Here is a 15,701-nt window from a genome sequence, read left to right on the forward strand (position 1 = left end):
ATAACACCCTTAACAGGTTTTGTTTTGCACGGTGCTTAAAGAACAGTTAAAGCCTCAAGCCAACGCTGCTCAACCTTTGCACACCCGTGTGCACACAACAAAGCTGCAGAAGTTCTATATACTGCTATCTGTGGGGACCCTTTATCTATGCTTTAACCCTGCTAACACACATCTTCAAAAAAAACACAACCCCATGACTTGGTACATAGAAACAGAATTACAGTACTGACTTGAAAACAGTTTCTAAGGCTCAGACTGAGTCCAAAAAGGCCTCTGGGTTCATTCAAGCTCTTATGTTTGGACTGCATGAATGCAGCATAAGAATGATTGCAGCAAGACATCCACAGGTAATTTCTACATTTATTTCTTTTTATACCAAAAAAGTTATGTGCAACAAATAGAATTCATACATATTTACATGGTTTTACTGTTAGTAAAGTTGTATCCTAAACCTCCAGTAGAGAATCCCTCTCAGCCTAGATTGAAAAAAAAGGAACATCTGCCCAATGACTCCGTTTAAATGGATGTTTAATTTGGAGTTTAAAGCACTAGTAATAAATAGTTGATGGAACATACTATACAGAACAAACACCTAATATTTAGGCCATGCTTAATACAGTTTTACAGTAACAGAATACTTCATCGTTTCTGGACCAGTTTTGTCTCGATGACATTTGAACATTGGCAGAACCACAGCTATTAGGATCTCTCTCTGACTTTGGCCCAGTTAAATTAGGAGCAGAGTGCTGCCTGAAGCACATCATCAATCCAGACTGTACAGCAGACAACAAATGTGTACTACAGGATGTAGAAATCTCCTCATAAGAGAGATCTATTGTCACTTTAGATATCAAAGGTGGCAGGGAATGTTTCATTGGCCTTAACACTGCAAACACTTTACAGTAAGAAACTTCCAAGAACATTCATTTCCTAAACGAGACTTGAATGCTTCGTTGGCCTTAAGAGTAGCAAGTACCTTACAGTAAGAGGATTTCAGGAATGTTTCATTCCTAAACAGGTTTTGGGATGAGGTTCTTTTGCCTTTCCAATCCACCTCTCCCTGCAGAACATCTGGGAGCCAAGGAGGCGGGAGAAAGAGCCCAAATTCAGAACAACTGCCTGGATATTGCAGATTTTTTTCCCCCTCTGTTCTCATGAGTGTTGAAACCACAACCAGAATCCGTGTAATGCCTCCCATCTCTCTGCCAGACCAGCTATTATTTACCAACTTTTACCCACATTCTCATATCCTCAAGGTTTCTGAGAAATTGGAGGGTCAAATAAATACCAACCACACTTTTGCCACATTTGTTTTGGCTGGGGGCAGGCAGGGAGGCAGTTGCATGAAGAAACTGTCCGATTTACATCACATTACTAATTGTAACCTGAGCCATTTTACTGGAAGAAATATGCTGTTTCTATCACTGGGAGCAATGGGGAAAGACTGGAACAAAAAAATAGGAAGCAAAAAGGTCCAAATTTCTACTGCTAATATTATTTTGCCCTTTATTCAGGCCAACTGCATTTCTGAAGCACAAGAGAGAAAGGAGAAAGGGTTAGGGCCACTCCTAGCAAATCACTTCCAGTAAAAAGTAACTGCAAGAAAAGCACACGAGACAAGAGAGTTCACAATTAAGGATCAGATTCACAAGTTGGTGCACGACGTGTAGCTGCGAATTCTTCCAGAGACCAAACTCGGTTGCCATTTGATCCCCACGTGCACACAAACAAGGACTGCGGACACGACTGCTGAAATCTGGCCCGAAACCACTTACTAAACAAACTGAATTAACAGACTATGCCCACATGGACAAGCACAAGACAGAGTGAAGTTAGTCAACACCTACACTTTCAGCTGATAGGGCTTTTTTCCTTCTTTTTGGTGTGTGCGACACCCACAAATTGGACCAAGTGATCATTGCTTACACTTGCCTCCATCGCTGCTTCTTCTGAGAGATTAGCCCCGTGACTAACCATTTCAGGCAGCACGTGTTCACCTCTTCCTTGGATGAAAAAGATGCCTTAGTGTAGAACACAGGAATGCATCAAAATAAATCTGTACAACGTATTACACAGTGATACAGCCTCAAGGCTTGTCAGAGAACAAAGTAAAGCCTCGAGGGACCGGTTTAACATCTTTCACTCCCCTCACAGCAAAGTTCAAGGTATCTGAGAGACAGAACTAAACATCAAGACAAGCTTTAACTATACTCTGGTCAATACAGAACGCATTTAATGAATTGTTGTCTAAAACTGTTAGACAAGAGGGACAAGTAATTTAGTGTTACATGCAACAGATGTTGACTCATACCACAGAACTCTATACATAAAAGCAGTTTCCACCTACATCCTTGGTACAAACCAGAAAATTACTTCAGTAGTAATTAAATACTATTTTGTGAATTCAATCTAAAAGATTCTATTTTCTCTATGGAACACTGCATGTTTCACAGTCAGGTTTATCCTCAGCAACTTAGTGTTTATAATCCACTTAAGCCACACACCATAAGTGTCTCTGTGACATCCACGGTCCAGAAAAGAAAATCCTAAAATTAAACTAATTCTTTAAATAAATAGGTATGCAGTTGGAATTCTTCATATTTAGAAGCTGACAAGGGCAAAAGGCAGCACAGCACCAATTACAGAAAGCAGCTGAACCTACACATTTTGGTGTCACAGAGTCTGAAACGTGAGTTATTTTACTTTTCAGAATTGCATCATTGACCTTCTCTCACATGGGTTTAACTGAAACAATACTGCTACCACTTCTCAGTCTAAAAACTAAATTAGATCTCTTAATGTTCTGCTATCCCCAGCAAGTTTGCCGGGAATTTTGTTAGTTTGTTCATTTTTAAAGCAAGGACACTTCTGCCTGCTAAGTTCAATGCAAAGTATTTGGTTTAGGATCATAAGACAGAAGGCACTTTTAACATTCAGCCTTAGAATACTGAGTGCAGAAACAACATTTACAATTTTGTTCCTTTGTTTAAATCTGCAGTTTATTTTTTTTCCTCAATTAGTTATTAGAAAGAGCAATGATAGCACTAGATCACCTTTCATTTTATCCCATCAAACAGGCTGCCCTTCCAAGAGATCTTAACGTGTGTCAGGCCTAAAGTTCATTTCCCAATATAGCACAAACCACAGATCCTGATGAAGATCAATTAAGGAACTGCTTCGTCAGGGCACTGCTTGAGTTAGCCCACTCCAGGCTGCAGTCCCGTGCTGCAGCACTCACACAACATCAAACAGCAGTAACGCTGGCAGGCTGACCACAGCTTACAACTGAAACAGCTTTGCATGGAAATTAAGTCCTTTCAAAGAATGCTCTTGATACACCAACCCCCAACCTGCATATAATATCCTGGTGGCAGCTTTCCACTGACCACATGAAGCTATTTTCATTCTGTACAGAATTAACAATGTTGTGGTTTAACCAACATACTTCAGGTTTCCACTTTAGATCCTTTTTCTTACTGGAGACAAAAAAGGGGAAAAAAAAAAAGAACTGTAATCAAACCCAACCACGATTCTTGTGAAAGCACTAGCAGGCAGCGCAGCAGCAGGCTGTGCTCTCTACAGAGACCACTTCTTCCGTCCTGCCGGCCGACTATTAGCTGAACACTCTGACAGCTCCCAGGCTAACAAATCCAATTGCACAGGGAGGTCTCCAGGGTACAGTGTAAGTCCTACTCAAATCTAAGTCCATCAGCTAAAAAATAAAAAGTAATACACATACTGTAAACATGGCAACATTAAATATGTTAATGCTAGTCTAGAATATTTAATGTCATGACCACATCTTGTTATACCTGGATTTATATACAGGATGCTTTATAGCAAGTGTTACCCACTTCACAAGTGGAGGGGGAAGAGAGTCTCGGTTTTGCTGTGGCTAAAACTCCTTCAAAGTAAAGTTAAAGCTTGTCTTTGATTGTATTAGAGCTTTCTTTCATTACCACATTTAAATCAAAGATTAGCACAAAAAAAATATCTAGGGCCCCTTCAAGTTTTTATTATAAATTCAGTTATGATTCTCAGGGAAGGTGTCTGATATGGAGAATAAAAAATTACTGCAAAATAAACTTAATGGAAGTTGGGTCTTCAGACTGTCAGTCAGCAGTTCAAACAGGTGTTATTCCTGTTTGGGTTGGAGTTGCCGTTTCCAGGCCTCATTCAAATAAACTAGTCGTTTGTAGTTGATGATAAAGAGAATGAAGTTCAGCAAATATGTGATGATGCAGACAATGCAAAATTCCTTCAGCACGAAGTACAGAATGTATGCCAAGTACAATGACCCTACTACAGACACTATGGAGGATGTCATGAGGATTAGAGCTGCTACTGCACTTGCTGTCATACCTGCAACAAGAGAGAGAAAGTTACTACCGCAGCTCTCGTTCCCCCCCTTCCACACAAAGCACAAAGCCTAAGCACTCCCACTCAAACCAAAGGCTACTCAGCAAATTTATGCAGAAGTCTGTTTAAAATACCATGAGTTCAGGATGGCTGATAAATGGCTATCTGGAGAAGAGCTGCTAGGTTCTGTACAACAGTCCTTTGACAAGACGTATTTACCATCTTCCATACTCCTGAGTTACAGGAAAGTTACAGGTCTATCAGTATGTACAGCTTTATAGCAGACCCTATAGTTACAAAGAAACATGCATACATTACACTACAGGCAGTTTTTTTTCCTATCTCTATTACTTCTGCAAGACATGCAAATGCTATTCTTATTTCCCTTCTTTTCTATTGGGCAATCCAATGCTAAACATATTTAAGTGAAAATACAAGTGCAGCAACTATCTTGATGCTTATCTTACTAATAGCAGAGCAGGAGAAAATGCGACTGATCCTGCGATCAGTTGGGTTTTAGACCCTTTGGACAGATGCATCACTAGTTTGGTGCTTTAAAAGAGATTAAAATCACATGCATTTATCTGAGCTCTTGCAGATTGCACAAGGTATAATGCACTTCTCTTTCATCACCACAGACCTATTATGTACTTTAGGCTCTAAGCTGAATAAATACTTACCAAGTAGCATTTGTAGTATATAAAACACGAGTCCAAAAACACTGTTTGACTGATTTATTGCACTGTCCTTTCCAAAGATGGAACCCAACAGACCGAATCCTCGACCCCATCTGTAAAACAGTGAAACTAATTAACTTGTGTTTGAGCACCTATGGGTTTACATCAGTATTTTCAATTCATCACTGATGAGGAAAAAAGAAACACATATATTCTGACATGACCAGTACAGTGCTATATCAAGTTCAGGATTGTCCTGGAAAAAAGCAGGCACTTGCAGAAGGTGCACAGGAGGTACAACTTCATCCCATATCTTGCTGATCAGGCATATCAGAAACTACCAAGATCACGCAGTTGCAACTTTGCCAGATACTGTGTCTGCTTCCTCGGGTCATAGTTTAAAGCTCTCTTGTCAAATAAACACTTCCTTGCTCCAACAATCATTTCAGCAGTTCTCTCCATCATGGTAAACTGGACACAGGCTCACTATACAGCTGAGCGAAAATGGGAAGATTTAATGACTAGCTGTTACCAGCTCTGCCAGCACTTACCTCACTGGTATCAGAGCAAAGCTGAACATATGTTTGCACTTCAGCTGCTCCTCATCAGTCTAACACTTTAGGAGGAACCCAAATCTGTCAAGTAGACAAGTGGGGACAGTACCATAACAAGATTCACTGCCCTCATTTGCTAGAGCCCTTACACAGAATGACATTTTGAATGAGCACCTTAACCATTTTCAAGTGACTTTCAACTTTTTAGCTATAAGGTAAAAGGCAGCACCAGCCTGACAAGTGCTGCTGCAATAAGGGGGATAAAAGACTAAATTAGCAAATGTCTTTGTGCTAGACACCATTAATTTGCTGCCCTAAGGCAGATCATGCCCTTATATGTAAAAGCAAAGACTATATTTATTAGTATCAGTGGAAAATATGAAGGGAAGTTGACATTACTTAAACATCCAACTTTATTCTCTTACAAAAGAGCACCAGGATCTCTGCCAGTGTCTTCTAAGCATCAAGGCAAGTGCCACATAAATGTAAGGCTGGGTTCACATGAACAGCTTACCTCTCACACAGATGCATAACAAAGTGCCATTCCTCACTGCTGTTGCAGCAGATAACACCATCATGCTACGTTTGTGCCAACAGAAGTGCTCATTCTACTAGAGGCAAGGGCTGCACTAAGCCAACACATGAAGCAGGGCTTGTTCTGGGCATGCTACAGAGCACCACTGATCCCTTCGCCACACAGCTGAGGCCACACCAGGCCACCAGCACATCACACACCATTTCCTCACACAAGACAGGTACCACAATAAGTACAGTTTAATACCATCTCCAAAACACTTCAGAATCTCACAGCCATTTGTGCAGTATTTTCAAAATGATCACTTTAATTCAAATTTAGTAATTGTCTGCAATTAACTACTATACACAAGTCTTGCACTCTTCCCCCAAGAGACTGAGCAGAGAATTAGGTAATGATTAGTTGAATTAGATTTCAACTAGTTTGGTCTCAAATCTTGTAAAAGACTGTAGGGAAAGTTAGGTGCAACTGTAAAGCTTCAAGCCAGCCCGGAAAAACTTGACACTTGTTTTAGCACAGGGATTGTGCCTTGTAAGAAGCAGGACACAGAGGTCACTGCTGGGAGGGGCAGCCTTGCTCCCAGCAGCATCCTACTGCAAGGGCCAAGGCTGGTGACACATCCCCCCTGCAGCACACCATGGCAAACAGTTGGTGCACAGTACAGTTTGTTGGGGAAGTAGCATCAAGGATGGGCACCAAAGACTCAGACTAGTAGCTACAGACATGTTGAGTGCAGCACTTCCAGCTCTTTAGCTGAACCACACTTCCAAGAGGGCAGGATTTAAAAAAACCCAAACACAGTGTGGCAATACATAAGCAAACATTATAAAGAAATACTCAAAGTTCCAAAGAATCTCAGCTATGACAAGACTTTCCTCCCACACCTTGAATGTTATCTGGATTTGAAGTGAGAACAGTTTCTGGTTAAGCCTTACTTTGATGAGATGGTCACAACACATTTAAACATTGTGCCATGCTGTCCAGCTACCAAACACAGTATTAAAGACCCAGACAAATATATTAAAGGTATCATCATTTTGCATTCAACAGTATTTTTATTCTTCTGTGCTTGAGCTTCCTATCCACAGGTGCAGTTTACTGTTCTAGTCTCCCAGTGATAATTCTTTGTAGGTTGAAATTGGACTCTAGTTGAACATGTTCAGACTTTCCTTACCAAGGGACTAAACAGTGTCATTCAAAGCATGCCTCAGTCTGTGGTTCAACATTAGCTTAGCTCAAAGTAACTGCAGGGTGCTAAACTCCTACCCTCTCCTTACCCTAGCTGTATGATCTCACTTCTGATGCTCAGGAGATTCTGATGTTTTGAGAGTGAACTCAAGATTAAAACATCAGAAGCTTTAGGCTACAGTCTGACCCCACATTTATTCAGTAGATGAATAAAATGTTGCTAATGGAAAGATAACAACTTTAAGCCCTTCCCAGTGGTCAGTCCCCAAGAGATCTGTTCATAGCTGCGAGAAGGTCAGAGCGTGGTGAAAGCTTTTTCCACATGCAACACTTCATCCTGTTGGCATTGTAGCAGCTTTAAGAACACTGAGTACTAAATTTCACTCCATGGAGTTCAGCTTTAATCTCACACCTTGCTCCAAACACTTCAAGATGCTGTGGTTTAAGCCTTTTTCCAGCCTTATAAGGCTTGAAGTACGAGGAAGTTTTCTGCAAACTGAAAAGCAAAATATTTAGACTTTGTGTATTTCCATCCATTTCTCTACTGAAGCAGCTCAATCATCTCCTAATTATATCAAGGAGGTCCCAAAGCCCATTAAAATGCACAATGAATCAAGTATTTTTGCAAGCAATTTGCAGAAGGAAGACGGCGGAGTATGATAATCTTCTCATAACAAAATCATGCAAAGAACATCTGAGTTGTAACTTTGAAAGTCTAACAGGGGAACAAATAGCAGGAAGGAAAATTGCAGTCCTAACAAAAGAATAAACTCCAAGTAATAAACCATCAGTAAAAAGGACTATAAAACCACCCAGTTCTCCATGGAACTTACCTTTCTTAGTCCAAACATAATTTATAACAACTAGAGTTAGCTTGGCTCATACAAGAGTTAACTTTATGTTACATAAAACAAACTGCACCTATTCAAGAGTTGCTTGTACAGAGATGAAAAGCATAGCCCAACATCACCCACTTTTGCTGGCACTGACTTGTGGCTCCCCACCCCTGAAGCAGTCAACTGTTCTGTTGGGACATTCAGCTGAAGCGCCCTGGGTGACTCAGAGCACCATGACAAACACCCATGGCAGGGCTGCTTCTGCCACACCCTGGGAGTTTCACCCTTATCACACACAAAAAACCCAAGGCAATCTGAACTAACTCAGATTTCTTTCAAAATTTCCTTGAAGACATCTTCCTCTGTGTTTCAGGTAACTCAGATTCTCCCTCTGTTTCAGAGCACAGTCTGTTTCACTTCTCATTTGTAGATGAAATTCTGAATGTTCCTAAATTTTCCAGAGGAGTCATTTGAGAAATCCAAGACAAAGTGTTTAGAACTGTTCATGTAGCTTCTTCATCTAAAAATAGAATACTGCAGTGACTTTTAGCCCAATATGCAGTTCCTTTTAGCAAAAGGAGGTCTTGAAAATTATTATCCACCCTCTAAACAATGTCCCTTTTGGTTTGTGATATTTAACAAAGCTCAAAAGTCTTGCAGTTTTGGAAGCTTAAAGCAGTATTTGCAAGCACTCAACACTTGTTAACAGGAAGAAACGAGGTCATTTTGATCCAGAACTGACATATCTCCCAGAAAATCTTACACTGTTAAATCATTACCTCTTTTGCACAGATAAAGAACATCCTCTATGTTCCAAAACAGCAGATTCAGGAGCACATTTTAGCTCCAAACATTTTACATCATTTAGCAGAGACAACACCACTGGCAGTAAGGCAACCAAGAGAAAGTCATGCCATACACTAATACCTCAGTCATTTGAAAGGACAAGTGAACAACCCTCATTTTTAACAATTTCTAAGCTGTAGGAGCTACCAGTATAGCTCAAAAGCAAAAGAATTCTGAGCCTGACCAACACAGCAAGTCAAAGGAACACACAAGAAGTCTGTATGAAGCCAGCAGTGGGATTACTATCTCATCCCCTCTGTAACAAATGCTATAACTGGCACTTTTTTTTAGCCAAGCACCCCAATTCTGACAGTTACCTGCAGGAGATGGTTTTAAGGGATTTTACAGAGATCATTCCCCAGAGTGCTCTCCCTGACCTCAATTATCATGACGTTAAGAATTAGCTTAAGAAACTTCTGAACTGGGGTTTCACCTGCATCAACATCCTCAGTAGACTTCCTTAAAGCCTTCCTGAACGTACCCAGATGCTTTCTGAACACATATTTTGACCTCCACATCCTCAGTGGCAAATGGCAGAACCACATCAGCTCAGTTTCCCTCAGCAGTCCTCAGATCTCATGTCAAGGAAAGAACTAATTATGGTATACTCACTTTAACATGAAAATAACCATACTAGATAACATCAAGCCCAGGTAGCTTCAGCACCGTGGACTTGTCATCAGTGAGCAGCAGATGCCTTGAACACATATACTTCCCTACTCACATTCTAGTCTCCTAAATGCCTACTTGAAAACATTATCAAATCCTTCAGGAGACCAGATTATTAAATGGCATGTGTGATTCAGAATCTGGGAACACTCTGCATTTGTGCAGCAGCAGGTTTTCCAATACACTTCTCTCTGGTTTTAGGTTTGCTGCCCTGAAAATGATAACTAATTGTAATGAAAATACTATCTTTTCAGAGAATTTTAGGAACTCTAGTTTTGTTTTCTGAGGAGTAGCAGATCAAAGCCCCTCATTTCAGGATTGTTTTTCATCCCATAAGCATTATTTTGTTATGAACAGCAAGCACCATTTACCACTTTGTAGCCCTGAAGAAACAAGAAATAGCATTTTCTATTAAAAGCCTACACTTGACAAATGATATGCACATTTCCTTAAGTGTCATCTGACTTCTGAGATAAGTTACAGTACAGAATGGAAATTCTCAGGAGGGGAGTAAAACTGGCATATGCTCACACATCACCTTCAGTGAACAGCTCACACAAAGGTCAAAGGATCTGGAGGATGTCAATACTTTGCAATGTTAATAAACTTTGGTTGCAGCTTCTTTACGGCTTCACCAGAGGATTTGGGATTCAAACTGGTTTATGGTTACAAGGTCACTTAGGCCATGTAACAGTTTAATAAATTAAGTAAAAGCCTTCTATTAGAAGCCATAAGAAAGAAAGTAAAAACTCACATTTGTAAATTTGCCAAGGGTGTTCAAAAATTTGTTTTACACACTTGATTTCATGTTTAAATCTATTAGCAGTGTTCACTACAAACAAAAGAGATTGCCTTCTAAATATCCTCCAACTCCACCTCAGAAACAGTGTGAAAAATCTCTGTCTAGATCTGCAAAATCTCCAGCAGACAGTGGTTATTATTTTATATCAGTATTTACAGACCCACTCCTTACTCAAGCTACAAGCCAACACCACTATTTTTTTCTACACAACCTCTTCTAATAAACTGTAATAAATGAAGCTCAAATTTGAACTTTAAGCACTTTAAGTTCACTTTGCATCAGGCAAAATAATAGTCAGCCTTACTGCAAGTTCCAGTCAGCCTAGAAATTGTATTTATGAAAAGCAAACAACACAGGTGTTTGTGTAAACACTGCAAGGTTGAAAAGAGACTAGAAGAGAGCTAGGGTGCTGCTGGACTTCACAGAAGAGGTGTTTCAGCCACTATGTGTTATATCAATCTGAAGCAGTAAGTCACCAATTTTCTGTCAAGAAGATGAGACCAAAAAAGGCAATTATTAATACACATCACAAAGGAAAAACCTTCTCTAGAAACCAGACTAGCAAAGCAGATTAATACACCCTTTCTTGGCCTCAAGGTGTGCTGCTTGTTTCAATATCCTTAGCTGAAAAACTTGGTTTGTACTCAGGTAGCCACAGCTCTGCCAGGTCACCATCATCTTGAACCAGCAGCACTCCAAATCCTGCTGAAGTGCTTGACATACCACATGGATTCTGTCTACATTGATTCCCTCCTGCCCAATCAATAAACCAGAGACCTTCAGACCTTCCCTCAGATAGTAAAACCTTGATACAGGATAACTGAAGAAGCACTGTTACACCCGCTGTCTAACAACCTGCAGACCTCAGAGGCAACCAACCACTAATTTCCAATTACAGACAGATGATAGCTGAGTCTCCAGAGGCAACATTTTCATGAAAACTGTTTTGGTAGCCCAAGACTCACCAATATGATTGCTCCTGAATGAGCACCAGCTGCTCTGCATGCTGCCCTTCAGCAGCCTAATCAAACTTGTGATTCTTTTCTATATGGAATCAAAGACACCCAACAAAATCCAGTAACTTGGCTCAGGTTAAGCAAATTGTTGACTAGCAAAGAACAAAGGCTTGCAAAACTTGTAAGACTTTTAAAAAGCACATGGGCCTCATTTGCCTACACTGCCTCACTAGGGACTGAACAAGCTTTCCCTGTTACACTACTTGCATGAAGTACCTTTAGCATTTCTCACTTTACAGCTGTCAGTAACAAGCACAGTTGTCAATCTCAGGCATACCCAAATGCCTGCTTGCCCTAAAAAAAATGCTGGGACATAAGGAACTCACCATTAATAAGAAAGAGAACTGCTACATAATGTTCTTAACCTAAGATCAAGCAAACCTGATAGACATCAAATTTACAGTAACTGCTCCACAAGAGAACTGACTGGGAAGTTCATGAAGCAGGAAACACCTATCAAATTGTATCCAGGAGAATGCCAATTCTTTGAATCCTGTCTTGACACTGGTACTTCTCCAGTAAGTCACCTAAAGACAACTTAACCTGGATCAATATTCACTATTTCCAAGCCTCTTCACATACGCAGTTGACTGAAAGCCACAAATATTGCCACAGACATGGAGTGACATGTGCCCTTTGGTCATTCATGACAGCTGTCTCCAGTCAGTATTAAAATCACTACAGCACTACCATAAGCCAGGCTACAAAACTGCCTTCCATCCACTAACCTGCTTTGCAAGAACTTTAAATTAGGCAAGACAAAGCAGAAACATATCAGAAGACCCAAAAGTCTCTCAGAGCATGCAAAAGAACAAAGCAAAATGCTCAGGGTCTCTGTGTTTCTACCGACTCATTTCCTTCCAAGCCATACCACTGCCCATATGGCCTGAAGCTTGACTCTTAGTTTATTTCCCTCTGTAAAACTATTACAATGGCAAAATAAAAAAGAATGTTCAGGAACTGCTATTAGCCAGTTTCATTATAAAGCCATTCTTGACATTTAATTATTGGCAAATATAAGAGAGTAATTCACTTAAAGCATCTGGAGTAGTTACCAAGGGAAAGCATTATTTCCCTTATTTCTCCTTGGAAAAATGACAGTGGTCATTACACAATCCTCAGCTGCTTTTCTTTCTCAACTATTTTGTGAACTTTACCCATGTTAAAGGCCTGAAATAAGCTGATGGTTCATATTTTGAATAAGGAGTATCAGGAAGATCTCTCTCCAGTACAATCTTCTGGATGAGTCAAACTGACACAAGACTCTTTTCATGCTCCTCCGCTACACGCTGGTAATGTTTGTAACATTTCTGTTCCCCTTGTTGTGCCAATACCAGATTTGTCTTAAAAACAAGACTTGGAAATACTAATAGCTTATTCATGAAAAAAATAAAAGTCCTCCCCAAAGACCAGAACTTAGTTCCACTCTAACTTATCTCAAGAAAGAAGGGTACAGTAATTTATTCTAGGTATTCCATACAGTTAAAATTAATCCCAACACCACAACGTGCTTTTCAAAGCTCAGTCCACTGCTACAGTCAGCACTCAAGATATTAAGATCTTTACATTCCAAGTTCCATAGTATATCTAACTTATCTGAAGAGTTAGGCAACCAAAGGAACCCTCTAGAAGCCAGTAAAAGCCACAAAGTACAAGTTTTCACCCATTTAACACCACAGAGTTAACTCTCCTAATTAGCTAATCAGATCATTTATGATTGTCATAGCTTAACGAGAAACAAAAGGGTTGTCACTTAAATCTGTTATGTCTGAAAATGCTGGAACACTGTACTTGAAACTGCTGTCTCTGAAGTCTATGGAGCAGTTATGAGTTCCTTTCAGCAATCAAGTTTCAGAGAAACTTTGGTAGCAACAAGGAATACTCAGTTGGACAGAGGGAGAGAGAGAAAGACAGATGTGGAGGGACCTATGGCAATGTGGAAAATAAGATTCATTTCTTCAAGTGTTATTCTTATTTCAAAGTTTAGCAGCTTGCCCTCGTCTTACTTTTCAAGCAATGCTCCCCTTCCAGCTGTGTCCTGTACAGCACTGAAAGCACATTCTTCTCCAAATAAGGTTTGAGTGAACAGAACTTGCATGCTCCTTGTCCACACACTGCTTTTCCCACCTGCTCTAGTTACCAGGAGCTATCCTGACATTAGCAATGCTTCAGTCTTGATGCATGATTCCCTTACCAACTGCTAGGGAGGTTAGTTGATTTTATCTCTAACTGTTCCTACCATTACACAGAATTCCTGCAGCATTTACAGGTCTTACTGTGGCATACTCAACCTTTCAGCTGCAGCCTTACTAGTGAACATTGTAATTAACAAGCATTATTCCATCACTGGATATACTCAAAGATAAAATTATGCTACTTCTTCAAAGCGTTTAGCAAACATGCATTAAAACTGTGACTTCAGATTCCCCAGCTCCACTGCTTTTGCATTTGCAAAACCACTAAAAAGCTAATGAAAGACCAGTTCTATACAAGAACAGATTACCACAGAGACTCCTGAGGTGCTTAAATCTCTCAATCACAAGAGCCTCTTCTCAGACCTCCATAGACACACATCTTTGTGACATGACACAAATTCCACTTCTGTCACCACAGGACTGCTTATAAGAATAAGATTTCCCTATATCTTTTGCCTAAACTATGTAACCAGCTTCCACACTGACAGAGTATGAGCATCCTCTCCCTCATTGGCTTGTTAGGATAACAGAGCAAGTATCCTTATAAAAACAATGACAGCTTTTATGCAGGTTATACTGAGAGGATGAAAAAACACAACCCTAAAACCATCAAATACTTATTCATCTGAAGGCCCTGCCAGGATAACAGCAAAATTCTCAATTAAGAAAAACAAGCAGCATTTAATACATACATTTGCCTAAGAACTAAAAGCCTCCCCTTCCCAGCTCCTTACTTTTGGATACCTTTGCATGTGTTTTTGCATGCCTATATATCTACACAGGCATGCTCATGTATATGCACACACACATATGTACATACACACAGCAACTCTGAGATTGCTGCACAAAGACTTTATTTAGTTGAAATGATTGACAAGATGCTTTTAGGAGTTTCTTGGCCAAATCACACCTGAAAGTATTTCCTGTACCATGCTTATAGTTGGTAACAGTTGTTAAGCCTTTTCATTGCTGTAATTCCATCGACTGATTACTTGACAGCAAATGAAGCCAGCAGTGTGTTAAAACTTATATATTGACTCACCTCACAGAAATAAGAATGATTGGCCTTTAGAAAACAACTGCAAAGGCAATTACTGACAAGAAGCTTGTAAAATCAACCAGGATTTAGACTGGGGTTTTGCTGCTGAGACACACAAATGTCTCTTTAATTAAGCCCTTCCCCTGCATCATGAAAGCTGCCAGGTGATGTTACGATGAAAACGCAATTCAGGTGCTCCAATTAAAGCAACCCAAAGTCATTCACCTACAATTGCACCTGTTTACGTTGGCCTCAACCACTAATCACACCTACGGCCTTTCACTCCAAGTGCAGTTGCCACTACAACGCCTGTCACTCGCCTGCCACCCATTGCAACACCGAAATCGCGGGTGCCTCACCCTCCTGGCGCAGCCATCCCCCGAAAACGCCGTCCCACACCAACCCTGTAGCGAAGGGGCTGCCCACACCGGACGCCCCCGTGTCTCCACGGCCTGACTTCCCCCTGGCCCCCGGGACAGACCCAGCCCGCTCCGTGCCCCGGGCAAGCCCCGGCCCGCACCCGCGGGCTCCCGCCGCCGCTGCCCCCTCCGAGGGGCGGCCCGGCCCCCAGCAGCTCCGCGTTCCCCCCGCGGCCCCGGTGGCCCCGCCGCTCGCGTTTCCCTGCCCCTCCTCCCCGCAGCGGCCCGAGGCGGCGGCGGGTCCCATCCCCGCCTCACCTGGAGGTGATGGCGGCGGAGCAGCGGACCCGCTCGCTGAGGTCGCACAACGCTTGGTAGTGGATGTCGCGGCCCTTCTCCCGCTCCAGGTGGCAGGCGTAGAGCGAGAGCAGGATGCCGGCCGCGCACACGGCGGAGCGGGCCACCCGCTCCCAGCGCGGCACCGACACTCGCAGCAGGACGGGCGCCGCCATCTTACCCCCTCCCTCCGCCTCGGCCCGCGACGAGCGCCCGGCGCCGGCCCGCCGCGCATGCGCGCACGCACCCCATTGGCTGCCGGCGCGGGCGCGCTGCTCCGGCCCCGCCCC

The 15,701-nt window shown here is 41.7% G+C and overlaps 1 protein-coding gene across 1 annotated transcript; it reads right to left on the minus strand.

The window, feature by feature from the left end:
* Positions 1-348: 348 nt before the first annotated feature.
* Positions 349-15,601, minus strand: VKORC1L1 (vitamin K epoxide reductase complex subunit 1 like 1). Its single transcript, XM_062012588.1, has 3 exons — positions 15,394-15,601; positions 5,040-5,149; positions 349-4,362 (listed from the first exon to the last, which is right to left on the minus strand). Exons 1-3 carry the CDS (start codon positions 15,585-15,587, stop codon positions 4,136-4,138), a joined length of 531 nt encoding a protein of 176 aa, XP_061868572.1. The 5' UTR covers positions 15,588-15,601; the 3' UTR covers positions 349-4,135.
* Positions 15,602-15,701: the final 100 nt, after the last annotated feature.

This window comes from Colius striatus, chromosome 20, assembly GCF_028858725.1.
Source record: "Colius striatus isolate bColStr4 chromosome 20, bColStr4.1.hap1, whole genome shotgun sequence".
Lineage (NCBI taxonomy): Eukaryota > Metazoa > Chordata > Aves > Coliiformes > Coliidae > Colius > Colius striatus.

Bases quoted from the DNA above. Each gene is read 5' to 3' on its own strand.
- VKORC1L1 (XM_062012588.1), bottom strand. From the start codon at position 15,587: ATGGCGGCGCCCGTCCTGCTGCGAGTGTCGGTGCCGCGCTGGGAGCGG. The intron at 5,150-15,393 runs GTGAGGCGGGGA...ACTGTTTTACAG, and splicing joins TCCGCCGCCATCACCTCCAG to ATGGGGTCGAGGATTCGGTC. The intron at 4,363-5,039 runs GTAAGTATTTAT...CTCTTGTTGCAG, and splicing joins TATACTACAAATGCTACTTG to GTATGACAGCAAGTGCAGTA.